At 40.8% G+C, this 27,161-nt stretch overlaps 1 protein-coding gene across 3 annotated transcripts in view; it reads right to left on the bottom strand.

Moving 5' to 3' along the window:
* Nucleotides 1-27,161, bottom strand: part of ADCY2 (adenylate cyclase 2) — a 431,918-nt gene that overhangs the window by 65,279 nt on the left and 339,478 nt on the right. For 2 of the 3 annotated variants that reach the window (XM_010378289.2, XM_010378287.2), the window contains exons 15-16: nucleotides 18,494-18,578; nucleotides 4,182-4,319 (exon numbers count right to left, since the gene is read on the bottom strand). In XM_010378289.2, the coding sequence (XP_010376591.1) occupies nucleotides 4,182-4,319; nucleotides 18,494-18,578 (223 nt within the window). The remainder of the gene's footprint in view (nucleotides 1-4,181; nucleotides 4,320-18,493; nucleotides 18,579-27,161) is intronic. The other variant, XM_010378288.2, reaches the window with a different exon arrangement.

The raw sequence follows: 27,161 nt of genomic DNA, 5'->3' as shown, positions 1-27,161 counted from the left end.
AAAAAAAAAAGAGAAAAATCTTGTCATTTGCAACAACATAGTGCAACAACATAGATGGATATGCAGAACATTATGCTAAATAAAATACCCCAGGCACAGAAAAATGAAGGTTGCATGATCTCATTTATATATGGAATAAAACAAAGCTGAATACACAGAAACAGAGAGTAGAATGTTGGTTACCAGGTGTGGGGGAGGCCAGGAAATGGGAAGATGATGGTCAAAGGGTACAAAGTTGCAGTCATGTGGGATGAATGCACCTAGATTACTAAAGCACAGCGGGAGGACTTGGTTAATAATACTCTGTTGTATTTAAGATTTGCTAAGGGAGTAGATTTTAGGTGCTCTAATCACACACAAGAGGTTATGTGGAAGGCGATGGATATGTTCAGTTGCTTGCCTGTAGTAATCATTTCACAATTTATATGTATATCAAAACATCATGTTCCACAACTGAAATTTATATAATAAGAGAGAAAGAAAAAATGATCTCACTCTTACGTGTGTGTATATGATGTTAAATGTATTGTCCCCTAACTCATATGTGCTGCTACTGACCAGTGAAGGTCAACTCTCAGGAAGTGTACACAATTTGCTTGCATACACGGTGAACACACTCCTGATGGGCCAGGAGGAGGCTTAATTTTACAGGCATGTGTCAGTCACCCGAGGGTTCTGAGTAAATTGGAACGCTAGCTTGTGCACCCTGCTGCCCTTCAAGTGCACTTTCATCAGCCCCTCCGCTACAGAGTCGACTTCCAACCCAGTCTCTCTCACAGCTTTCATCTACCAAAGCACACTTGGTGCTTGGCAGTGCGCTCTCCTGGGAAGCTGGATCTTGCAACAGCAGGACTAACGCATAAATGCAGGTTACAAAGTCGAGCCCAAAAAACCCATTTTAGAAAACACACTCATACTTCTGGCGTCTCAGGCCAATGCCCCTTGCCTGCCTCTCTCTGTGTCCAGGTTCCCCCCCTGTGATTTCTTCACATCCTTGCAGTATCCAGGAAATTGCATATGCAGAGAGCTGAGGCATTCTTGTGGCTCGTGGCGCGTCTGCAGAAAGGCTCTTTCAAGAAAGCCTCTCCTGTCCCTGTCTTAAATCTCTCACCTTGAGTTCCCCACCCTGAGGCTGTCCCCCTGAAGAAAGCTCTGGGACCACAGGAAGAACACCACTCCCCAGCACCCCTGCCTCCCAACCCTGTTCTTCAGGCAGAATGCCCCCAGCTCGCCAGTCTCGCTCCCATGAGCAGGTGCCTTGAGTGGATGAATGCAGCAGGTCTCCACCTGAGCCCTGGCATTTCTGTCTTTCTGGAGCCCCGTGGTACCCCAGAAAATTGCTTGTTGTCTAGACATGGCACATTTTCCCTCTTCAGCTGTTTCCCATTCACTCTGGATTAAGCCCTCATTGGAAATAAATGATGTCACCATCCAGGCATGCCTGAGACCTAGAAGGAGGCCTCCTTCCCCAGAGGGAGGCCTCACGATTCCTGCAGCAGAAAATGAGCCTCCAGTGATGCAAACATCCAGGAAGAAGGGGACACCCACTTTGTGCCACTCGCTCATCTTACAGAAGGGCAGGCGGAGGGCTTCCAGCGGTGGACCCGGCCCATCAGGACCTCTCCACAGGGGACTGCCAGCCAAGGGCCCGCAGTAGCCCAGGGAGGCTGTGGCCTGCATGGACTTGCCTGCTGAGCCCCTCCTTCCCCAGCAACAGAGGAGCCTTTGAACTAGGTGTTCTGGAGGCTGAGCGGGTGGCTGGAGGAGGTAGCTGTAGTGGCACCTTTCAGTGGCCTGCATGTCTGGGGAGCCCCGCAACAGGGCTGACCTCATGTTCTTTCTTGGGGAGCTCCGGAGAGGGAGCTGGGGCACACAGGCAGGTGAGGTAGGGCTGCCAGCATGCTTGTACCCAAACTCATGACATAGGAAAACCTGCGGGACTTGCACACATTCACCTCCAGACAGTAGGGAGGACAAGCTACAGCTTATCTCTGAAGGCGCCTTTGCAGGTGTCACTAAGATCAATTTCTAGGCAACACAAAGCGATGGAGAGGCCATCCCACTCCTGTTGCTAGTGCTTGGCCCATCTGGGGTCCAGGTGGCGTCACCCTCACCTGAATCTGCAGGTGTCTGAGAGGAACTTACGATCACTAGTTCCTAGTGAGAGGAACTCTACGATCTGGAGTACTGGCCCCATGTAAACATAGAAGGACCTAATCCACTTCTTCAGGTGGATTTGTTTTTCTCTACTTCTTAATATGAATTTCTGTCCTTGTCCCAGAGGCAAACATCCCTCCTTTCCCCTTCCACCCACCTGCCCTTGCCCCTCACTTCCTCCAGGTCCATGTGGCAGACTCCTCCTTTAGCCCTCCAGGACTCCATCTAGCAGGCCTTGCTCTCCCTTCCCCTCATGCCTCTGTTGCTGCCTTCGCCTCCTCGTTTCAGAATGACTTGATGATGAGGTTACCCAGCTGTCTGTCTCCTACTCCTACTTCTACTCCTAGAAGGCAGAGAACTGTCTTTGGGGTCTGAGCACCCAGCACATACCAGGCATATCTTTATATTCAATAAATATTACATTTCACTACATTTCTACTTTATAAAAACAATGTTATTATTATGAAATAATATATGGTCTGTCACCACAACCTGACTTTGGGCCCCTGGAAGGCAAGGACTACATCTCCTAACACTCTGACTTTCCCATTGAGGGAAGCCTCCACTGCAGGGAGCATCAGATCTCCTATGGCTGCTGCTGCTGATGTGAGAACAATAAGGACGTGCCTCAAAGCACCGTGACAAGCCAAGTGTCTATTCTGGGGGAGATAACCAGCAATGATGAGACTGATACAGTAAGAGTGGCCATTGGCTCAATAATTACAAAATGGCCAGAACTGTCCTAAGTGTGGTGGGAACATTGGCTCATTGAATCCTTAGAACCATCTTGGTAGAGAAGTCTTGGTTCCCACTTTCAAAGAAGTGAAAATGGAGCCTGTGGAGTTCAATGAAAACATCTTTATAGTCGCACAGCTGGTGAGACAGGGAGCACGGGGTTGCAATCGGGTCTTTTAAACTCCAGGGCAGGACACCGCACTCCCCTTAGTTTGAGGGTTCCTTTGCCCTTCATGACTATCCTTAAGACATTGCAGTCATTTCTGCAGCCTGTTGAGGGGCCACCATGAGCAAGGAAGTGGAGAACTGCTCCAAGGAGTCGCCCCATCTCTCAAGGTGGCTCCGTGAAAGCATCCCTTCCCTTAGAGAAATGACTGCTGTAGCCGTGAGATGCTAAATTTAACAGGCAGCAGCTGGTGTTGCAAAGGAGTTAAAAGCGAGTTTCCAAAATTCCACAGGACAGGTCCCAGAAGGGAAGAACGCCCTGCCTGCTGTGAGCCCTGACTCACCCTGGGGCTGACCATGTTGAACATGGCCATGGTCCAGGGCTGGCCATGTTGAACACGGCCATGGTTAGAGGCTGACCATGTTGAACACGGCCATGGTCTGGGGCTGGCTATGTTGAACACGGCCACAGTTAGAGGCTTACTACATTGAACACGGCCATGATCCGGGGCTTACCATGTTGAACACAGCCATGATTAGAGGCTTACCATGTTGAACACGGCCATGGTCTGCAGCTTACCATGTTGAACATGGCCATGGTTAGAGGCTTACCATGTTGAACATGGCCGTGGTCTGGGGCTTACCATGTTGAACACGGCCATGGTCTGGGGCTTACCATGTGGAACACGGCCATGGTTAGAGGCTTACCATGTTGAACACGGCCACGGTCTGGGGCTTACCATGTTGAACACGGCCACGGTCCACGGCCTACCATGTTGAACATGGCCATGGTTAGAGGCTTACCATGTCGAACACGGCCATGGTCCGGGGCTTACCATGTTGAACACGGCCACGGTCCACGGCCTACCATGTTGAACATGGCCATGGTTAGAGGCTTACCATGTCGAACACGGCCATGGTCCACGGCCTACCATGTTGAACATGGCCATGGTTAGAGGCTTACCATGTCGAACACGGCCATGGTCCGGGGCTTACCATGTTGAACACGGCCATGGTTAGAGGCTTACCATGTTGAACACGGCCACGGTCCGGGGCTTACCGTGTTGAACACGGCCACGGTCCACGGCCTACCATGTTGAACACGGCCATGGTCCGGGGCTTACCATGTTGAACACGGCCATGGTTAATATGATGGTTGTGGTGATGATCGTGAGAGAGATCCGTGGCCAGGGGCGGTTGGCAATGATGCCCGAGGACTTCAAAAGCCACATGAGCAGGGGAGAGGCTTTTTTGCTGCATTGCTAGGAGAAGAGAGAAAGAAAAAGAAAAGCATTGCTAGTTTATGACTTCTCTCCAGTTTCTTGATGACAATGTTTAAAACCACAAGAAGCACCAACATTGTTCATAAACATGTAGATTCGATCCTCCCCGGGGACTCGTACCAAGTCACAAACCTTATGAAAATTATGTTGGCATCATTGCTACCAATTGAGAACACATTAAATGCCTATGACAAAGGTACATGGTGCTTGTATGTCTTTTAAAACAGACCTGAAGTGATGTTTTTAAGTGATTCCTTTCTCAAAGGAAAAATGTCCGCTAATTAAATTACGCTGGGGGATATGTTGGGACTCTGATCACAGCTATGATGAAAGTTATCATTTATTCAGCTGATTTATGTGGAAAGAGATCAGCACATCTCCTGACCCTTTTAATGCTGCATTAGCAGATCACAAGAATACAGCCCAGGCCACAGACTTAGTTTGGCACCTAAACTTATAAATACGGTATCTGAAAGTCTCAGGCATGAGGCATGATGGCTTTATGTGATCCTGTCTGGTCTTGTGGGGGTTTTCTCCCACACGGAGAAGCTCTTTTTTTCCCCCAAAACATTTTTTAACAGTGTTGAGAAACACATAATATAAAACGTGCTCTTTAAACCATTTTCAAGTGTAGAGCTCAGTAGTGACAACCATATTCACATTGTTGTGTAACAACTCTAGGATTTTCAGTCTTACCAAATTGAAACCCTATACCCATGGAAAAACAAGTCTCCATTCCTCCCTCCTCCCAGCCCCCGGCAACCACCATTTCCCTTCCTGTTTCCACGATTCTGACTACTCTAAGACCTCGTATAAGTGGAACCATCTAGTAGTTCTCCTTTTGTGACTGGCTTATTTCTCTCAGCATAATGTCTCCAAGGATCATGATGTTGTAGCATTATGCCAAGACTTCTTGTTTTAAAGCCTGAATAAAACTCCATTGTATGGATCTATACTTTTTTTTTATCCATTCATAAAATAGACACTGAGTTGCTTCACCTCTTGGCTGTTGTGAATATGCTGCTGTACATATGGGGGTTGGGGAAGCTTTTTTGATATAAGAAGGAACTGAGGTTTTGGGGAATGACAGCCAGCATTTGCTCCCCATTCACTATGGGGTCTCAGTGAGTGAGCTCACCCATCCTAAAGGCCACCTTTCCAAAGATTCTCACAATCTCCCAGATATGAGTGTGGAGCAGTACACAGAGTTCCACTGAACTCTGAGTGACATCAGCTCTGCCTATGCAGTTGCTGCGTGGGCATAATTTGCATACGTTATCTGATAGGACAAGCAGGATGTAAAAGTACTCCAGGGATTGATACCTTCACACTAAAGGGATGTGGTCCCAAGACTATGTGTCTTGGAAACAACAACAAAAAAAAGGTGACGATTTCAAGAAATTCACAAGAAGGAATAACGTAAATTATACCCTTTGATTGATACTACTAAGTTAATCTATTGGCAAACAAAGCTGGTGGGACATCAGTGAAATTCAAATTCAAATAAAGAATATTCCTGAACAGCATGAACAGGCTGCGCTTTTAGTTCTCTACTTCTTTCACATCTTTTTGTATTGTTCCTAAAATGATTATTGCCCTAAGCGTTGCTATATGTTCAATGCTGATACAGCAGTTGAATGAGAGTTGAAACACAGGAGACAGGAGTTGAGAAGGGTGAAGAATCAGCCAGTGGCCTAGCTTCAAACCTCCACTGCTGGGAAACTTGCTGCCAGTTAATGATCGTCTCGGAAATGGGGGTCTCAGTTTCTTCCTCTCGGAAATGGGGATAATAACAGTACCTGTCTCCTCTGTCTTTCCAGAGGTTTAAACGAGTTAGAGAAGGTGTGTGCAACAGGACTTACAAGTGTTCGCTCTTCCTGTTAGTTCAATGAAGAAAACACAGTATTTCTTAGAAACATTTTAATGACCAAATTCCTATTTGCTTTATATCTATGTAAACAACAACGACAACAACAACAAAATCTCCTCCTCTCTACTCCTTTCCACCATGGTGGTTTTGTTTTTTTTTTCTTCCTTCCAGCTCCCGATAGGAAAAGATGAAGAATGTTTGTCTACAGCGCACATGCCCCACTGAGGGAGACACGGGGCCAGGTTCGGGGTTCACTTCTTGGGCTGATTTTCCCGGGCTCTCCTCTCATTTCTCCGAGTACCTACCAGGGAGCTTGAGCCAGGGCCGCCCTCAGCCGCAGAGGCTGCCCAGAGCTGGACTGCTGGCTGGCGGCAGGGGGCGCCTAGGCCCAGCTCTGCAGGGCCTCTGATCACCAGCAGCAGCAGAACCAGATCTGCACTGGATGCTTCTACTCAAGAACAGGTTTGGATAGGGGTTGGTGGTGGCAGCAAATCTGTCATGCAGTAAGATGTCCCTTAATGCTCTAAACATGCAGCATCTTAGGGGGTCAGGTAGCTAGAAAACATCTACCCACGAATAGTTATCATTAAACATCCACCCACGAATGGTTATCATTATTGTTTAATGCATACTACTTCTAATAATATTAATATCACAAAACACAGTCAAATCTGTGTTCTTTTTTTTTTTTTTTTTTTTTTTTCCGAGACGTAGTCTCACTCTGTCGCCACTCAGGCTGGAGTGCAATGGCGCGATCTCTGCTCACTGCAACCCTCGCCTCCTGGGTTCAAGCGATTCTCCTGTCTCAGCCTCCTGAGTGGTTGAGCTTTTTTTTTTTTTTGGCCATTACATTTAAACCACAATTACTTTTGCACCAACCTATAATAAAATATGAAGAGCCGAGCTTCAAAGGAAATATCACGCTCATCTAACTCAGATTCCATTGGATGATGGCATTTGGTTTGATTCTTGCAAATTAGGACAATATTTTTATCCAGATTTCTGTACACAGAAATTATCAATAGATACGATAATGAAAATGTTAATGGCAGAACATTTAAAAAGTTTATTACTTCAGGAGAAAATGTACATCTATCTAAGATTGCATATCACTGTCAATTAGGTAAAATATCTAGTTATTACACAGAAAAATTTTTGAAATTACAAAATTAAAACAAGTTACTGTGTTTGAAGATTTAGAAAAATACATGGTGATAATCTTGTCAGATACGCTATCTAATAGGAATATGTTGTATTCTGCTCATAGGCTAGTAATTTACTAAAACAGACCTGGGCAGATATGCAGGAATTTTTTTTCCGTTCATGTGACATGACAGGCAAAATGACAAATCAGCAGCACTGCAGCTACTTACTAGACGCTTGGGGGTTCGGCAGACATGGCTTTGGCACTACAGGTTCAGGATGCACTTGGTTCAATTGCTTCACCCATGCAGTTTCCATGCATGTCTCAAAGTTCTCCCTCACAATTGTTTTAAAACTTATGCCAAATGTGTTGTTCCAGAGGTCAGGGAGACAGGTGATTATCTTTCCTAAGATCACTAAGCAGCGACAAGGTTAAGTAAACCTGTTCTGAAGTGTAAAAATTGGTAAGCATTACTGCCAGCAAGGACAAGGAAGTAGAAGAGAACAGAGAGGTGACAGTTGCAATGACAATGACGAAAGAGGAAGTGGAGGATCAAGTTGGTGGGGGGAGCAGAAGAAATCAATGATGGGGCTAAGAGGAGAAACAAGACTAAGATCCTCAAATGGAAGGAATCTGATTAAGAAAAACAGAGACCCTTGATTCAGTGTGTAGCTCTGTAGAAAAATTACAGCTTGGCTCTTGATATGATCATTGGCTTCAGTTTATCCTGTTTTTGATTAAGTATTAAAGGCCCTGGTGGAAAAACATTTATCAAAATTCAGACCATCCTAATTAAATGTTATAAATGACAACATCTCAAAGAATATTTTGGCCTTTATTTGGAAGATACTATTCAACTGAAAATGAGAAAATGCCTGCTGTGAGCCCGGTTGGTGCAGTCATTTGCTTTCATCTTTGGTTTAATTCCTGGCATAATTTCAGTCACACCTGTTTCTTCCCTTACTTGATCATCTCACTGAACCCCATGATTGGCTCTTACTTACAGTGAGCTCACCATGTACCTTCCAGAAATGCTCTTGGATATGAATATCACATTCATCCACTAACAAACAAGGGATTGGTACTAAATGTAGTGGGAGATGTAATAAAAGTAGCGATATAAATTTATAGGAAAATCCCGGCCAGGCACGGTGGCTCATGCCTGTAATCCCAGCACTTTGGGAGGCTGAGATGGGCGGATCATGAGGTCAGGAGTTCGAGACTATCCTGGCCAACATGGTGAAACCCTGTCTCTACTAAAAAGACAAAAATTAGCCGAGTGTGGTGGCGGGTGCCTGTAATCCCAGCTACTAAGGAGGCTGAGGCAGGAGAACTGCTTGAACCCAGGAGGCAGAGGTTGCAGTGAGCTGAGATTGCACTACTGTACTCCAGCCTGAGTGACAGAGCAAGACTCTGTCTCAGAAAAAAAAAAAAAAGAAAGAAAATCCTATCATAGAATTGATGGTGGGGATAATGAGCAGTGGGGTGTGGTAGGAAAAACGTGGGATGAATCCCAACGTTCCTAATCCAGTACGTGCAGCTCCTCCTCAGAAAAACAAAATGTTCATACATGATCCACCAAAAATATCAGCCAGCTTCTCTTCCTTCCCTCTCTTCCTTTTTTTCTTCCCTTGTTTTGATCCACTTGCAATGGAAACAACTGGTAGTCTCTCAAATTAAGTTAAATCTAAGTTTTTTCACTCTAAAATTAATTCTTCATAATTTAACTTAATCATTATAAAAGTAGACTTCATTTACAGTTTCATTAGTATCCATTTTAAAAATCAGATGAGACACTTGAAGAGAAGTAGAAGCTCATATTAAGTGAAATTAATAAAATGAAAAAAAAAATCCAGAGAAGTTATAAAGATATCTGAGTAGCTGAGAAGCAAACTTTTATTATCAGAAAAACAAAATCCATCTTAAAATCTTGCTTGGAAAATATGGTGGTTTCGTGTTTCATAGAAACATGTACTTTTGTGTATTTGCCTAAAGGAACATCTACTTTGGCATTTTAATTAGCTGAGGACCGTCACTCTGAATGGCAGGAACAAGCCGGAGCAATAATTACTTGTAACATTTAATGTCACAAAGACTGTGATGTGTACTTTGATTATTTAATTGTCCTCTAATTTCCCACAGGAAGGCTTCTTTATGCCAATCAATCATATTTTACAAAATCCACCTTTTTCTTCCTCACGCCCTGGGTGAGCCACCTCCCTGCACTGTTGTTCCACTGGGTACCACACTGCATCATTTTTGCTGACATGCTTGTCTCCGGCCAAATGCAGAGCTGGTTGAGGACAGCGACCATATCGCACTTGTCTCTGTTTTCTCAGAAGCCAGTATAATGTTTGTTAAATGGTAGGAACTCATCAAATACATGGTGATTCTATTTACTATTTTTAATGATGGACTCAAAGGGAAATTACCAGGGCACAGAAACAAAGAGAGAGCTCAGTGATAAAAGGACTGAGGCTGTGGGGTGGGTCCAGGAGTGTCCTGGATCAGGACTCAGGCTATGGCACTTAGTGGGTGGGCTTTTAACACCCATAGGGAAAAGAAGATATTTCCTTGGCCCAGCAAAATGTGGGCAGCTGCAACTAAGACTCTTGAATAAAATCCAGAGCCTCAACCCGCTATTCCTTCTGTACAAAGAAGTCTAGAAGAGCTCCATTCACTAGCTCAGGGAAGTATCATCAATAAGCTTCCAAGGATCAATCCAAACCCTAAAGTGTTGGGTGTGAAATTATATTACCTGATTCATAATGAGAATTCCAAATTGAAGGGCTGTTAATTAGGTCAAAACCAGAGAAAATCCTTGGGGCTATGGCAGAAGCAAGAGTGACACTGCTTGTAAATGATACTTTAGACTACAGAGTGCAGGGATGTCCCATCTAGGGGCTGGGGCAGTTCCTCCTGAACCTAGCCTGACAATAAAAACCAAATTATAAAGTACCTAAGGCAATGGACCATATGAGGAAGAGTCAAAAAACATAAGAGGTAGAATTAGCACCACGAGATCTGCAGATATGACAATCATTTGAAATAGTTTCTAAAATAAGATTAAAGTAACAAAAGAGGGATTATAATCCATATGAATGAGTGAGTTGTTAAGGAAAAATAACAAGTAGTTTTTAAAATGAGCCACATAAACTTTCTAGAGATGAAAATGTAGATATTGAAATTAAAACTAAATTGTGATTGAGGAACTGGATGAACTGCCCGTGAATGGGAGAGGCTAAGAAACATCTCAGGAAATAAACCACAAAATAGCACAGAAAGATAAAGAAGTTGAGAATAGGAAAAAGAGACTGAGACACAGAGGATATGATGAAGAGATTCAACATACCTCTTTTGAAAAAAACAGAACAGAAAGACCAGGGAAGGGACAAAACCCAAGGAGATATTGGACAATGACATTGCAGACCTAGAGCGGATTATGAGGTCTGTGGTTGAGAATACACAGCTGAGTCTCAAAAATAAAAGTCAGGCTACACTTTAACACACGGAATCTACTGCCCATGATTCAAAGAGCAAATCCTACAAAAACGCCCACCGAGACAAGGGACCAAGTGTCTACAACAGCTAGATGGACAGGAGAGTTAATCTCATTCCCACAGAGGCCAGGAAATTATGGAATCCTGTTTTCAGAATGTTAGAAAAAATGATAAATAATCACCATGAGGAAAAGATAAAGACTTTTAAAAACACAAAATCTGAGTGGGTATATTATTTACAAGCCCTCATGGGAAGGATGATAAAAGGAAGCATTTTAGTAATATGGAAACTGAGTCCAGAAAGGTGGAATGGTATTTGGAAAAAATAGTAAACAAATACATCATTTAACAAAAACAAGAATAAACATTGAATCATTTGAGCCGTTTAAATTTAGAAAAATTTAAACAATGCTAGTATGGGAGATGAGAAATTACCAGACTCAGAGCATGGTCCCTGCATTGTTCAACAAGGAAGTGGAGATATTACCAATAATACACTTTGTTAATCACGTGTACATGTTACCTGTTTTAAGGTAATAACTGAAAAAACAAACCAAAGTATGTAAGTTCCAAGTCACTGGAGAGAATAACAGAGAATAAACTCCAGGAGTCCAAAAGAAGGCAGAAAAGAAGGAAAAACAAGTAGAAGCAAAAAAGATACAAAGTAAATTTTAAAAGATTTTAGTAATAATTGCAATGCACATAAACGGATCACACTTGTCAAATTAGAGAGAGAGATGTCTGGAACAGAGAAAAGAACATAGAGCTACATGCTGTTCACCAGAGACACACCTAAAACCTATATCCTTTTAGTTGACAAGGAAAAGCTGGAAGTAGAAAGATGGAACAAGGAACACCAGGCAAATACTAACCAAAATATGTATATATATGGTAGAGTGATATTAACAGGAGAGAAAACAGACTTCAAGGGAAAAACACGGCTGTGGGGTGAAAGCTTTTCTATTAGCTGGGAGTGTGACCTACTTTTCGTTTCCCAAGGCGACCTCTCTATTTGTGCTTTCATCTCTGCCTAGAAGAACGCTGGTGGGCTGGCATCGTATTATCTCTGCTATTGAAAGCACAAGGTAACAACATTGAGAGAAAAATTTCTTCTGACATTTTCTGGCATTTTCACTTGCTGTATCCAGCATATGCGTTCTAAACGTGTTTTGGGGGTTTGTTTGTTTGGTGGTGGAATATTTGGTTAGAGTCACTCTAGACTTACGTATTTATCATAGAAACGTAAGTCTGCCTCAGGTAGTTGAGAAAGCTAAATGTGACTGTGAATGTGCACTTATTACTATTACTGCTACAGTGACAACTAGTACTATTTTTAATTGCTAATTGTAATGAAAATGTGAACTTGAATCTCTTATTCTAGTCTTAGCTTCTGCCTAGATAAAATGGATTATTTTCATTATCAAATAAAATAATGTCTGAAAACACTTTGAAGGACTATTATATGTATAAAACATTTTGTAAAGTATTATTATAATACTGAGTACTTTCTTACTAGATTATTTTAATCTAAATACAATTATAAATTAACTTTAAAAATATATCAAATGTCTTTTAAGATGAATTTACACTTTGCCCAGAACCTACTTTTAAATAAATGGGACCAACAGCTGAAAAACATATTTTAGGAAACTAGAGTAGAGAAGAATAGGAATAGTTACTATGTGAGGTTACCATGACTTACCGATGTGATTTTGATCAATGGGTGCTGAGCAGTCACCACAAGGCAACTTTGGTGCCATGCTGGTCCATGTCCATAAGCATGGGCATCCCTGCCTAGTGCTGGGCACTGTCTGCCTGTGACTCACCCCATACACAACCCTGGTACCCTCTGCAACCTGCCTCTACTATAAGGTTCCAAGGCTTGATTGCAATTCCAGCTCCAACATCTACTTGTTATATTCCACTGGGAAGGCAAGTTATGTAGCATCTGTGAGATCCCGTTCTATGAAACTGTCAAATAGATATTACCTGCAAGGGCTCTTGTGAGCATAAATGACCCAGCCAAAGCTAAGCACCTAGCACAGTAAGTAGGTATTTTTAATACAACATTTACTACTTACAAACTGTGATAAGGCTGGAATCAGAACCACTCATTGGGATCTTGCCCATCATAAATAGTTTGGATTTATTCCAAAGATTCTTATCCAAGGATAGGAAGCCTTTGCAGACCTCTTAGCCATTGCATTCCTGATTCTACTCCAAAGCCTCCATTTCCATCCTCAAGAGGCCTGATTACAGTTTCTTCAGCATTTTGTGTGTGTGTGTGTGTGTGTGTGTGTGTGTGTGTGAGTGTGTGTGTGCTGCGGGGTTGGGGGGGGGAAACGTTTATTTTAAATAATTGGAAATAAAAACCCACTTAAGTGGATGGCACCTTTGGAGTCCCGGGTCCCTCATCCACAAAATTAGAGGCTGAATGAGGTTATCTCTAGGTTCCCTCTCAGCTCTTGAGTTTTAAATTCTGAAATGCTAAGTAGCATCTGATGTAGAAAGCATTTCAGAGTCAAGGAATCATGATGAATGTGAGCAAGAAATTTCAATGCAGTGTGATGAAGGCCACCGACTCACCATCCCTTTTCTCTTCCACACATTCCTTTACACATGGAACCCACCATCCTGATAGTGTGTCCGGAATTTGTGGGTTCTTGGTCTCACTGACGTCAAGAATGAAGCCACAGACCCTCGCGGTGAGTGTTACAGTTCTTAAAGATGGTGTGTCTGGAGTTCGTTCCTTCTGATGTTCGGTCATGTTTGGAGTTTGTTCCTTCTGGTGGGTTTGTGGTCTCGCTGGCTTCAGGAGTGAAGCTGCAGACCTTCGCGGTGAGTGTTACAGCTCTTAAGGCGGCACGTCTGGAGTTGTTCGTTCCTCCTGGTGGGTTCATGGTCTCGCTGGCCTCAGGAGTGAGGCTGCAGACCTTCGCGGTGAGTGTTAAAGAGCCACGTGCAACCCGGGTTCCTGCCCGCGCCTTCCCCTCCACACCTTCCGGCAAGCAGAGGGAGCTGGCTCAGGCCTCGGCCAGCCCAGAGAGGGGCTCCCACGGTGCCATGGTGGGCTGAAGGGCTCCTCAAGCACCGCCAGAGTAGACACTGAGGCCGAGGAGGTGCCGAGAGCTTGGGCTGCTATCATGTTGTCACCTCTCACTAGGACATCTGGAGAAGGTCCCTTAGGGCACATCTTTCTCTGCCTGAGAATAGTTGGCAATGGTGAGATGAAGGGGCTGCTATACGGGCCCAGGAAGGCACCTGAGGCAGAGGTGTCTAATAAGATCCAACAAGTGAGCATATCAGGATGCCAGGCCCAGATGCAAAGGCTGGGAACCCACCAGAATGTGGAGCAGGATACCATGACTGTGAACTGGATTCAGAGCTTCAAGTTCAGAAGGAGTCCAGTTGGGGTGAGAATGGGAGTGGAATATTTTCTGAGCAGTGGTGCCAGGAAATTGCACTTGGGTGCAACCCAATATTCCTTCAAGCAGAGACTGATACTAAATATTTATCTTGTGCTTCAAGTACCAGAGTAGTACAATGAACAAAACAGGGCTGCAGTGAACTCACTGAAGATCTTTCCATCCACAAGAATGAAAGTAATAATGCAAAATGGGAATCCCAGCCAGTCAGCATGAGGAGAGTTGGTGGGGAAAAGATGGGCTCTTCAAAGTTGGGTTATTAAAGTTAGACGATGATTTCCAACTGAGGAGACAGCTGGAGGCATGTCAGAGTCAAGGAATCACGACGTATGTGAACAAGGCATTTGGATGCAGCGTGATGAAGGCCACTGACTCACATTCCTCCTCACGTCCACATGATCATTTACACATAAGAGCCTGGCCCCATGCTGGGACATCTGGAGAAGGTTCTGTAGGGGACACCTAACTCGGCCTGAGAAAGTTTGGCCTCCATGAGATGAGGGAGTGCTAACCAGAGCCGGATGAGAGGAAAAAATAAGAAAGGACCCCATACAAATGCTACAGTACAAGGAACTCTATATATTCAAGGGGAAACAGAAACAACTTAGAGGTCTTAGTGAGATCTTATGTGTTGGAGGCTAAGCTGCATGACACAGATTGTCAGTCCCATGGTGTAAAAAGAAGGGCTTGGTGCAGGAGTTGGTGCAGTTTCCAGGTTTCTTGGAAGGTGCCCAGTGGCTAAGCCCACCCACGTGCACAAGAACTGAGACCTGGGCAATGTGGGGGTAGCAGGGAGCCAGCATGGGGCATGCCTCGGGTTGGAGTGAAGGGGCCGATGGAGGCAAGGGCTGGACTTCTCACAGAAATAATGATCACAGAAAAGAAATGCCTGCCATGTGTTTGAGAACATGTCACTGAACAATTACCTGTATGATTTTTCTATCAACAGGAACAAATCTGCAATTCATTATCACCCTTTTTTTTTTTTTTTGCCTATTTTGATATTCTTCTACCTTTTCATCAAGGCCGGTTGTAAAACAAGCAATCGATTTGATTTATTGGCGTTATGCTTTTTATGCAACAGAGAATGACAAGAGGCAAAACTCTTGGAAGAAAACATTAGCCAGGCTGACCTCTCCTCAGCTTCCTTTATGAAGTATTACATTTTATGTTAATTCTTCATACGGAGAACTGAAAGCTGGTATTAGAGCACAAATATTGCTTTTGGCATTGAAGTTTTCAAGAAGTTATCATATGTTAATTGAAGGTAAGTTTCAGGTATTAAATACTCCTTAATAAACTCAGTATTTAATACATAATAAATGCAAATCATTATAAAACCTTACACAACTGGGAAACTATTAAGAAGCCAGGGAATGAGCAATTATGATGCGACAATGTTTCTCCATGACCACTGTGGAATATTTGTGATGAGCAGTTTTTGACTGAATTTGGATGGCAGAGTGCAGAGTACTCTTAAGTACACTTAAGCCTTCTTAAATTGTCTATACACCAATATATTTGATGTTGCAAATTTAAAAAATCCTTACAGAATGGTTTAAACAGTAAAAAAGTACCTATTAATAAAGTGAAACGAATTCCTTCTTGATTTTTTCATGGATTACATCCAAGGAGGAGAAATTGCAGCTGGCCACTAGAGGGAGCCTCATTCACAGATCTTATGGAATCAAGTTTAGGAAGACCAAGTGTCATCACGTTTAGGCTTCCTGGGCACTTTGACACCATACAGGCTTCTTGTGAGGAGGAGGTAGGCACCAATTTATTTGCAGCCTTGAAATGTTCCTTTTCTGGTACCACGGAGTCAAAAGGGACTTCCTAGCATGTGGCCTGTGGAGGCCAGGGTCCTGGGAAGCTCCAGGGATGTGAGGGCAGGAGGAGCTGTGGATGTCACCTTGACAGCTCACCGGGGCCTCAGGCTGGCCACAGGAGGGAACAAGAGCTATGGCAGGAGCAGTAGGGCGTGGGATTCCAGCGAGGCTGAAAGTGAGGCATCACAGGGGAGCAATGCTTTCCCACAGACTCAGCACAGTTGTTTCTGAGATATTTTTTTCTGCCCCCAGCTCTATGTTTCTTTAATATAACAACTTAGACACAGTAGAAAGAAAAAAAGTCAGCTTGATACCCTAAATATACCGCATGCCCTCATATCCAAGACCAGAATCCCTGGGATAGAAAATGATAAATATGGCTAGTTAGGCACAATGATCTGAACTGACTTAAATAGAACTAGGTTGGGATTTCCAATGGAACCACCAATGATGGTTCTTATTTTGAAAACCTGAGAAATGGACTTCAGGAGATCTATGGGGGTAAGGAAAAGAGCAGGGGAGCCTGTGTGCCTTTCCACCTGAGGGATGATTCTGGGAACATAGAAAACCAGGCTCCTTTCTACAATAAGCATTTTCAAACTTTGCCAAAGAGTCCCATCAGGGCCTTTCAGAGCAGATTCATATTAACCAAGGGTCCTCCCTCCTCTATACAACCCACAATGTCTTCAGGGGGCTTCAGAACCAAGATGCTATGTGTGCATTTGGGTAAAGCAGAAACCACAGTCCCATTTTTGGAAGAGCTTTCAATACAATTTGAAACATCTAAACTATTATACAGTAAACAAAATCCACACAAGTTTGCAATGGTATAAGGCACAGAGGGCAAAGTGCTTATTGTTGGCTGCAGAAAGGCAGAGACAAGCTTTGGAATCTTAACCAGCCTTGGCCAAAGGCTTTCAGCATGTCAGACTGGAATGCAATGGACAGTTTGGGGGTCAGGACTGCCACTTTTCAGAGCTTTTGAAGGGGGGATGAGGATTCTAAGAGGCCACTATCGCGCTGTCCTGTTGTTGTTGCTAGCAGTAGTAGTGTGTTTTATGAAAAACAAAATAACATTGCAATAAAGCCACAGATGTAAACTGTAAACCCATACAGAATAAGAAAAAATTCTTTCATAGAAGCCACAATAGTCCTGAGAGGTAACAGACAGACCACAAACCTCAGGAGGCTTCCTTGGCGGTGTCATCTAAATGGGTTTGTCACAGTCTAACTGGCAGAAGAAATCATGATTTTGACAATGTGAAAATATCTAGACTATATAACTGCAGAACTCACATAAAATGCATACACTGAAAAATATTTTAAAGAACATTTCTATTTATTTTATAATAGGTTATTAATTATCATGTTAACATTTTTATTTAAAAAAAAATCTCTGAAGCTTCTCTTGAGAATGCCCATGACTTCTGTTGAGAAGCTCAGAGTGGCCTCTGTCCCAGCTCATCTCCATTGAACAAAACAAAATAGTGGCTTCTCTTCAGGGCCTTCTGTCCCATTGTTTGCTTCCTTAGGATGCGCTCACAGACCGATGGCCAGCTAGCAACACTTGCTTTAGACTTCCAATTTTAGAATCTGTATGTCCAGAACCAGCATTTAAACCTGATTGGCTTAAATTAAACACTAATAAAAGATATTTTAATATATGCTTTCTTCAACTACTCCAACATTGTATAGTTTGAAAGTGACTGTAGCAATGTATTAGGTTTACTTTTTTTTTTTTTTAATTTTACTTTAAGTTCTGGGATACATGCCCTGAACGTGCAGGTTTGTTACATAGGTATGTATGTGCCATGGTGGTTTGCTGCACCTATGAACCCGTCATCTAGGTTTTATGCCCCACATGCATTAGGTATTTGTCCTAATGCTACTATCCCTCCCCTTTTCCCCTACCTCCCAACAGGCCCCAGTGTGTGACGTTCCCCTCCCTGTGTCCATGTGTTCTCATTGTTCAACTCCCACTTATGAGTGAGGACAGGCAGTGTTTGGTTTTCTGTTCCTGTGTTAGTTTTAATTCTCCTGTACACTGAAAGTCTCACATTATACTTGCATTTGCTGCTATAAATACTCTGAAAACTTAGAGGAAATGAAAAACTATATTGACAGAACCAAATAGCAAGAATGCAATCTTCTGATGTGACATCGAACGTTTTAAATCATCTTTGTATTCGTGTCTTGGTTGTGCATGAGCTGTCCCAGTCTATATTCTTGTCTATAGACCTGAAGGGTGCATGTTTCCTTAACTGGGATCTGGAGTTCTTGAAGTGGTAAAACAATAAGCTCCTTGTTTCTGAAAGTTTTAGGTAAGAAATCGGCTTTCATGAAATGAGCATACTTTTCAAAGAAGCGCCACATTTGAATACCTACCAGAAGCTGTCCAGCAAAGCAGACGAAGAGGATGAAGGCCAGCAAGAGAAACGCAGCCCCAAAGGAGATGCCCAGGACGGACGTTCTACCAGGAAACAAAAAGTAGCAAGTCAGAGTGGAGATCGTTTCTACCATTCTGGAAAGCTACCAGTAATACTTTTGGGTTAATGAGGACTTTATTAGATTTGGACTGCAATCCTCACTAAATTTTTGAGAAATAAAAATGGAGCTAAAATACCACACACATGTCCATAGAAAAGGGTCTACACAGCGATGGCCAATCAACTTATTCTGACTCAATAAAACTGCCTCGTAAGCATCAGTTCTTTATGAAGGATAAAGAATCTTTTTAAATGACTCGCCCATGTGTCTAGCAGTTTCATGTGGTACTTGGCCACATCCCCCATCTCAGTGGCCTCTTCACTGCCAGTGAGATCCTGGCAGCTGCTGCCTTAAGGACAGCCTCACCTTGATAGCCTGGAAGTCCTCAACTTCCACCCTTGTTCCTGTTGACCCAGGAGACATTGAGTCTTCACCCCACCCCCGCCAATCTCATGCAACCAGATTCAACCTATTTTGTTCAACGTACATGCAGCAAAATGTGTAGCAAGGCTTTTTATATGCTTGAGTGCGCCAATGAACTCAAAAGCATCCCATGATCATGTGAAAAACACGCCTACTGAGTTGCAAATTCTGCTACTGACAGATTACAGGTTTATTTATAAGAATTGTATACATATCCGAAAGGTCCTTTAAATAATTAAATAATTCAAAGCCTTTTAAAACTGAGTTCAATGCAAGCATAGAAGTTACAGAGGTATAAAAAGGACTGAAGCACAGTGAATCATCAAAGATGAGATGCAAGTGGAACATCCAAAGAGAGGTTGGATGGTGTCTGAGACCAAAATGGAACCTCATGCCAAAGAGGTTGGCTAGAGACAGTGAAGAAACAGAGGATTTGGCTGAGAAGAGGAGTAACATCCAGAAATTACGACGTATGGGACAGAAGAACCAGATATAAGACAGCCACAAGCTGACATCATCCTGCAAGTGCACTCCTGTGAGCCCCACAGAAAGAGAAACAAATTGAGCAGTTAGTGCCCTGAGTAAATCCCCTGATGCTGTCATGATGAGAAGCTGTCCTCAACTCTCTATCTCAGATACCTACTCTATTAAGAGAGATGACTACAGGGACACACATCAAATGACATCTACAAAAACTCGAGTTCAAACCAACAATTGGACCTGACCCAATCAATGACTTTTGGGCAATGAGTCATGTCCTGGACATGATTCACAATGCTTTCAAACACCCGGCCTGATAATAATATTTGTTCAGATTTTATGAGTGATGATAAGACTCTGCGGGAGGGTGTGTATATACCAAGTACACCTAGATTGTTGACTAGTCTGATGGGCCAGGCTCATGCTAGGCTGTTCTGACACAAAGATGAGTAAGATGTGATCCTGCAGCAGCGGGAGGAGTGCCAGCCCACATCTCAGAGCTATGGAGGGTGCTTGCCATTATCCTCATGACTAAAGGCGACCACAGTGATTCATCTGCTGAGCTTTGATTTGCTATCTTCTCTTCTGTTTTTACGAAGGAGCTCTGACAGGTTTTTCTTTTTGGACACTGTGCTCTCCTAGCTTTTTCTTGGTGTCAAGGTAATGTCATATTCATAAGGCTGAGTTTAGAAACATTTCGTCCTTTTTTTTTAGACCCCAAACTGTTTAAATACTGAATGAATGATATCTTCTTGAAGGTGTGATAAAACTCAAGTATGAAATTATCTGTGATGATGATGGTGATGATGATGATAATGATGATAGTGATGGTAATGATGATGGTGATGATGATGACATAGGTGATATGGTGATGGTGATAGGGATGGTGATGGTGATGTTGATAGGGATGGTGATGGTGATGATAATGATGATGGGTGATGGTGATGGTGATGATGATAGGGATGGTGATGGTGATGATGATAGGGATGGCGATGGTGATGATGATGGGGATGGTGATACGGATGGTGACGGTGATGATGATGGTGATGTGATGATGATGATGACAATGAGGATGGTGATGGTAATGGTGATGATGGTGATGATGATAGGGATGGTGATGGTGGTGATGATGGTGATGGTGATGATGATGGTGATGGTGATGATGATGGTGATGGTGATGATGATGATGATGATAACAAGGATGGTGATGGTGATGATGGTGATGATGATGGTGATGGTAATGGTGATGATGGTGATGATGATAGGGATGGTGATGGTGGTGATGATGGTGATGGTGATGATGATGGTGATGGTGATGATGATGGTGATGGTGATGATGATGATAACAAGGATGGTGATGGTGATGATGGTGATGATGATGGTGATGGTAATGGTGATGATGGTGATGATGATAGGGATGGTGATGGTGGTGATGATGGTGATGGTGATGATGATGGTGATGGTGATGATGATGGTGATGGTGATGGTGATGATGATGATGATGATAACAAGGATGGTGATGGTGATGATGGTGATGATGATGGTGATGGTAATGATGATGATGGGTGATGGTAATGGTGATGATGGTGATGGTGATAGGGATGGTGATGGTGATGATGATGGTGATGGTGATAGGGACAGTTATGGGGATAATGGTGGTGGTGATGGTAGTGGTGGTGGTGTTGGTGCTACATTCTAACATCTATAGAGTATTCACTATGTGCCAAGTGCTATGTATATATGTACATATATAGTTCACTTTATCCTCACAATAATCCTATATAGTAGTTAGTATTATTACCTCATTTTGCCAGATAAACTGATACACAGGGAAGTTGAGGAACTTGCCTAAAGTTATACCTCTATTAAGTGATGTTGTCGGGGTTTATGTCTACCCAATTGTATTCCCGATCCAGGTTCTGTTTTAGAAATAGACATGTCACATTTCTGCCATGTTTATTGGTTCTGTTTTTTGAGTCAATTTTGATTATTTTCCTAGAAAATTATCCTTTTCATTTAGATTTTCAAATGTAAAATATTCTATGTAATATTTTCTTATAATTAAAAAACTCTCCATATTTGTAATTTCTTATGCTTAATGCCATTTTCTTTAGATCAGATTTGTGAGGTTTTGCATGTTTTGTTGATCTTCTCAAAGAATAAGTTCTTGGTTTATTATTAAGGTCTCCTTTTCCTTTCTATATTAATTAGTTTCTGATTCAACTTTTAAAAATTCCTTTCTTCCCCCTTACTTAAACTTATATACTTTATTTTGGGTTGTCATTTATTAGAAAATCTTTTGTATCTTCTAATAAGTGCATTTAAGGACATAAATATTCTCCTAGTTACTGCTTTTGCCAAATCCCACAGCCTTTAATTCATAGCTACTCATTATCACTCTTTTCTAAAAAGCCTATAATTTCAATTTCCATATTCTTTTAATACTAAAAGTAACTCAGAAGTCTGAATTTTAAATTCCACAAGAATATTATTTTTGGTTGGTTCTTGTTATTTCTAATTTCATTTGATTTTATCAGAGATTGTGGCCTCTATTATTTCACTTTGACAATTTATTTTTCTTCTGGGATGGGATAAATATGCTCAACTTCTATGTCTTATGAATTTTTGAAAATTATATGTAACTTTTATGCTGGTAACAAAGTGTTTCTCTAAATATAACTATTGAAGGAACCTTATGAGTTAGTCAAATCCCTAATGGGCTGGCTTACTTGATCTGTCAATGTTAGAATATATTAACATTTCCAACTAGGAGTGTAGGTTTGTCCATGTATTTGAACATTTTAACACTTTCTGCTTTATTTATTTCAAAGAGATTTTGAAGTGCATAAATATTTATGATTTTGTCAGATATGCATAAGATGCTTTTATGGACTATTGTAGGTTAAGTGCTTTCATATCTGTATGTTAAATTTTTGGTGCTTGAATCATAATAAAAATCTTTCTTTTAATGCTGAATACCTTTCATTTGAATTCTTTATTGTCAGGAATTTATATTATCAATATTTCCTTTATTCTATAAGCTGTTTCCTGGAATAGCTATTCTATATCCTTTATTTCCAACCTTTCTCATGTTGTTTCAGGTAGGTCTCCTACACATGGTGTAGATGTGGCCTTTGCTTTTAGCCCCAATCTTTCAGCCTTTTTCCATGAATAAGACATTTTTATCCATTCACAAATACAAAATTTGTTAATATTTGACCAATTCTTTCTATCTTATTTTCTTCAAATGTTGGGTAGAATTCACACACAAATAATCTGGGTATGAAGTTGCCTCTGTGGGAAAAATTTTTAAAACAAATTCAATAAATGTAATAGATACATGCACAGCTAAATTTTCTATTATGTTTCAGTTTTTGGTAAACAGTCTTTTCAAGAAACTCATTTTATCTGAATTGTAAATCTGTTTGGCCTCAAGTAATTTATGGCATTTCATATATATCCGGTTAATATCTGTAGAATCTGTAGTGAGTCCTCTTTTTTCCCTTAAATTGTTAATTTGGATGCTTTGTGATTTTCTCCCTGTTTTCCTTTCTTGATCAGTCTTGCTAGTGGTTTAGGAATTTTCAAAGTCTTTTTCAAAGAGCCATAGTTTGGCTTTACTAATTTTCACTACTGATGGTTTTCTATTTTATTGATTTCTTCTTGTTAGTATTTATTCCTTTCGAATTGCTTGATTCTAAATTGCTTATCTTTTTCTGCTTCCTAAGATGGAAATTTGGACAACTGATTTTTTAACTCTTTCCTCTTTTCTAATTTTAAAGCATTTTAAAGCTACAAATTCCCCCCTAAATTGCTGCTTTAATTGCAATCCCACACATTTTGATACATTACGTTTTGATATTTAAACATCTTTACATTTCTCTTGTATTTTTTATTTGACTCCTGGGTTAGAAGCATATAGTTTAACACTAAAACATTTGGGGATATTTAAAAATATTCTATTGTTAATGATTTCTAATTTGATTTTAGTGTGGTTAGACATCAGACTATATGATTTTTTGTCTTCATATTTATTTCTGTATTTTCAAATTTGTGGAGATGGTTTTATGGCCTAGTATAAGTAATATCTTTGTAACAGGTTAATGTTCCATGTGCACTTTAAGTAAACAAGTATTTTTCAATTCAGTTTAGTGGTTTATGAAACATCAATTAGTTTTAGGAAGTTGATAATGTTGTTCAGACCTCCTATATATTCCTATTGGTATAATAATAAGAACTAGAAAAGGGATACTAAATATCTAATTATGTCATAGATTTGTCTCATTTTTTCTTGGATTTTGTCAGATATGCATAAGATGCTTTTATGGTCTACCGTAGGTTAAGTGCTTTCATATCTGTATTTTATAGATCTGTTATTAGGTATAAGCACGTTTTATGATTTTATGCCTCCTGGTGAAATGACCTTTTTATCATTACCTACTATCTATATTTATCTCTGTTAATATTTCTTGCCTTCATAACTACTTTGTCTGATATTAATATATGTATAGTAGTTTCCTTGTGCTTATTGTTTACATCAGATATGTTTTTCATCCTTTCACTTTCAAGCTACCTAATTTTTGTATTTAAAGCGCGCCTCTTGTAGAGAGTATGTGGCTTGGTCATGCTTTCCTTTGGAGTGTTTAGTCCTATCGCATTTAATAATGTTTGAATTTAATCTTACCCTTTGGTTATCTATTGTTTATTTGCCCCATTGGTTTTATTTGTATAGTGTGGTCTGTTACATTTGTTGCTACTATTTCAAACCTGCCATTTTACTATCTGCTTTATATTTGTCTCTTTTACTTTTGTTTTTCTGTTCTTCCATTATTGTCATTTTATTAATTAAATATTTTAAAATATTTTTCATTTCCTCTTGGCGTTTTAACTGTACTTCTTTTATTTTTAGTGACTGCCCAAGAGTTAATACATGTTTTCTTAAATTAAAGATAAATATATTGTCTTTTATACTCTCATACAGTAAGCATGTCCAATACCCTCCATTCCTTCCTTAGATTCATGGTTTCTTCTGACATCACATCACTTTAGCTGAGGAACTTCCATTAGCATATCTTGTAGGTTTGCTGGTGATGAATTCCCTCTTTTTTTACTTGCAGAGTGTTTTTCATCTCAACTTTGAAAAGGAATATTTGAATTGAATGTTTAATTCAGGGTTAATCATGCTCCTATCAGTGGTTTAAAGATGTTCAAGTGTCTTTTGCTCTCCATAATTTCTGATAAGAAGGCAGCCATTCATTCTGTCATTGATCCCTTGTAAGAATCGTTTTTTTTTTTTTTTTTTTTTTTTTTTTTTTGTGGGTACGTTTAATGTTTTTCTTTCTTTTTTCCTTTGGTTTCCAGAAGTGTGACTATAATATGCCACATGTGGTTTCCTTCATATTTATCATGCTTGATGTTCATAGAGATTCTTGCCTTTGGAGATTGATAGATTTTAACAAATTTAGGAAAACTTGTCACTAAGTGTGTTGGTAATTTCTTGTTTCCTTTCAAGTATATCTCTGTCCATCTCCTAAAGACTTCATTTCACAGACTCTTTGTCAAATGGTTCTAGCTAGTTTGGCTGATGAGAGCTGGTGGGAGACTGGGAGGCAAGGGAAAGAAAGAGATTGGGTATATTTCTCCTTCTTACTCTCTACTTGGCAGTCATTTTCTGGATGGCCTGCAACTCCTGCCTTTTCTAAAGTTCCAGATCCTTGTCAGATAACACATTACCTTTGTCTAGCTCTAGCTTTTGCATGGTTCTAGCATCTGCAAGAAGGCCCAGGACCTGGGTTTCTGCTAACAACACCTCTATCCTGTTTCCTTACAAGTTTAGAGGTGGTAGGAAGTTTCTTCTGTTGCTATACCATGGCTACTATACTCTCCCCTGTTTGGTTTATCAGCCTTTCTGTTATTCTGTAAATACTTCTTTTTACTAAATTCCCTTTCTGAAACACCTAAGGCAATTTGTTTTCTTTATTGGAGCCTAATCCATTAACTAGATAAAGCTTTCTCTGGGTACTATAATATCATTAATAGTTAGGTAGAAACCTAGGGAAGAACTGTAACAGTGACTTCTCTCTAAATTCATTCCTTTTTCTTTTGAAAACAGCAAAACAAAGTTGTTGCTGGAAGTATTTAGCATTAGAAGTATTGAGAAATATGTATATATACCTTGGGTTATGCCATACTCTAATTTTTTTATAAATGGAACAAGGGATTATGGAATTATATTGGCCTTCAATTAAACACGTATCAACTGATTTAGAGACAATTATGTGTTAATCTACTAACAAATCATAAGGTTTATTTTGTGAATCAGAGTTTAAATAATGGATTATTGTACTACAATGAATTATATAGGCCTTCGTTTCCTAAAATGCATTTCAATGTTTCTTTTTTTTTGAATAATTATTCACTATGAAGAGAGTTGACAGAGACATTCTAAAGTAAGGTCAAATAGACCCGATAAACAATATGCGTATTAAAATGTGGCTCTTCCTATTTTATAATAATATGCTGGACACAGTGAAGAGCATCCCAGAAGAGTTGTTAACATTTTTTTGTGAATGTATCTGATGACCACTACTTACACATTCCTCAAATATCAAAATCTATTAAGAGCTGATAAAGGAATACAGTGTTACTAATACAGGTTACTATCTGTTTTTTATTTGCTGTAAGGTATGATATGCCCATTTAAGCAGGGGTGATCATTCTTAAAAGTATGTTGTGACACACAAAACTGACTAAAGAAGAAATGAAAAATGTAAATAGGCTTACCTATAAAAAGTAAAGAGATTAACTTGGTAATAAAAAAAAATCTACTTACTAAGAAAAATTCATGTGCAGATGGCTTCACTGGTAAATTTTCCTAAACTTTCATTTAATTTTTAAATTTTTTTGAGACAGAGTCTTGCTCTGTCACCCAAGCTGGAGTGCAGTGGTGCAGTCACAGCTCACTGCAGCCTCTCCTTCCTGGGCTGCAGCCATCCTCCTGCCTCAGCCTACCAAGTAGCTGGGACCAACAGGTCTGTGCTACCATGCCTGGCCAATTTTTGTATTTTTGGTAGAGACGGGGTTGTGCCCCTTTGCCCAGGGGTGTTGCCATGTTGTCCAGGCTGATCTCAAACTCTTGAGCTCAAGCAATGTACCTGCCTCTGCCTCTCAAAGTGCTGGGATTACAGGTGTGAGCTACCATGCCTGGCCCAAAACTTTGAAAGAAGAAGTAATATCCATTTTTTACAAACTCCTCCATAAAATGGAAGGGAAGGGAACAGGTCTTAGCTCATTCTGAGACCAGTATCACCCTGATACCAATACCAAAGACATCACAAAAAAGTAGAAATCAGTATCTCTTATGAATATGGATACAAAACTCCTTAACAAAATATTAGTCAATTGAATCCAGCCACAAGTAAAAAGGTTTACATATCAATACCAAGAGGGGTTTACCCAAGAAATGTAAGGTTGCTTTAATATCTGAATATCAGTCAACCTATCAACAGATCACATTAATAGAATAGAAGAAAAAACACATTATCATCTCAATAGCTGTAGAAAATGGATTTGACAAAATCCAACACTATTTCACAATGAAAACACAACAAACTATTACTAAAATGAAATTTCCTTATCTTGATAAAAGGTCACCATGAGAAAC

Source organism: Rhinopithecus roxellana, chromosome 3, assembly GCF_007565055.1.
Source record: "Rhinopithecus roxellana isolate Shanxi Qingling chromosome 3, ASM756505v1, whole genome shotgun sequence".
Lineage (NCBI taxonomy): Eukaryota > Metazoa > Chordata > Mammalia > Primates > Cercopithecidae > Rhinopithecus > Rhinopithecus roxellana.
The sequence above is the reverse complement of the archived record's forward strand: the minus strand, read 5'-3'. Positions and strand labels throughout refer to the sequence as shown.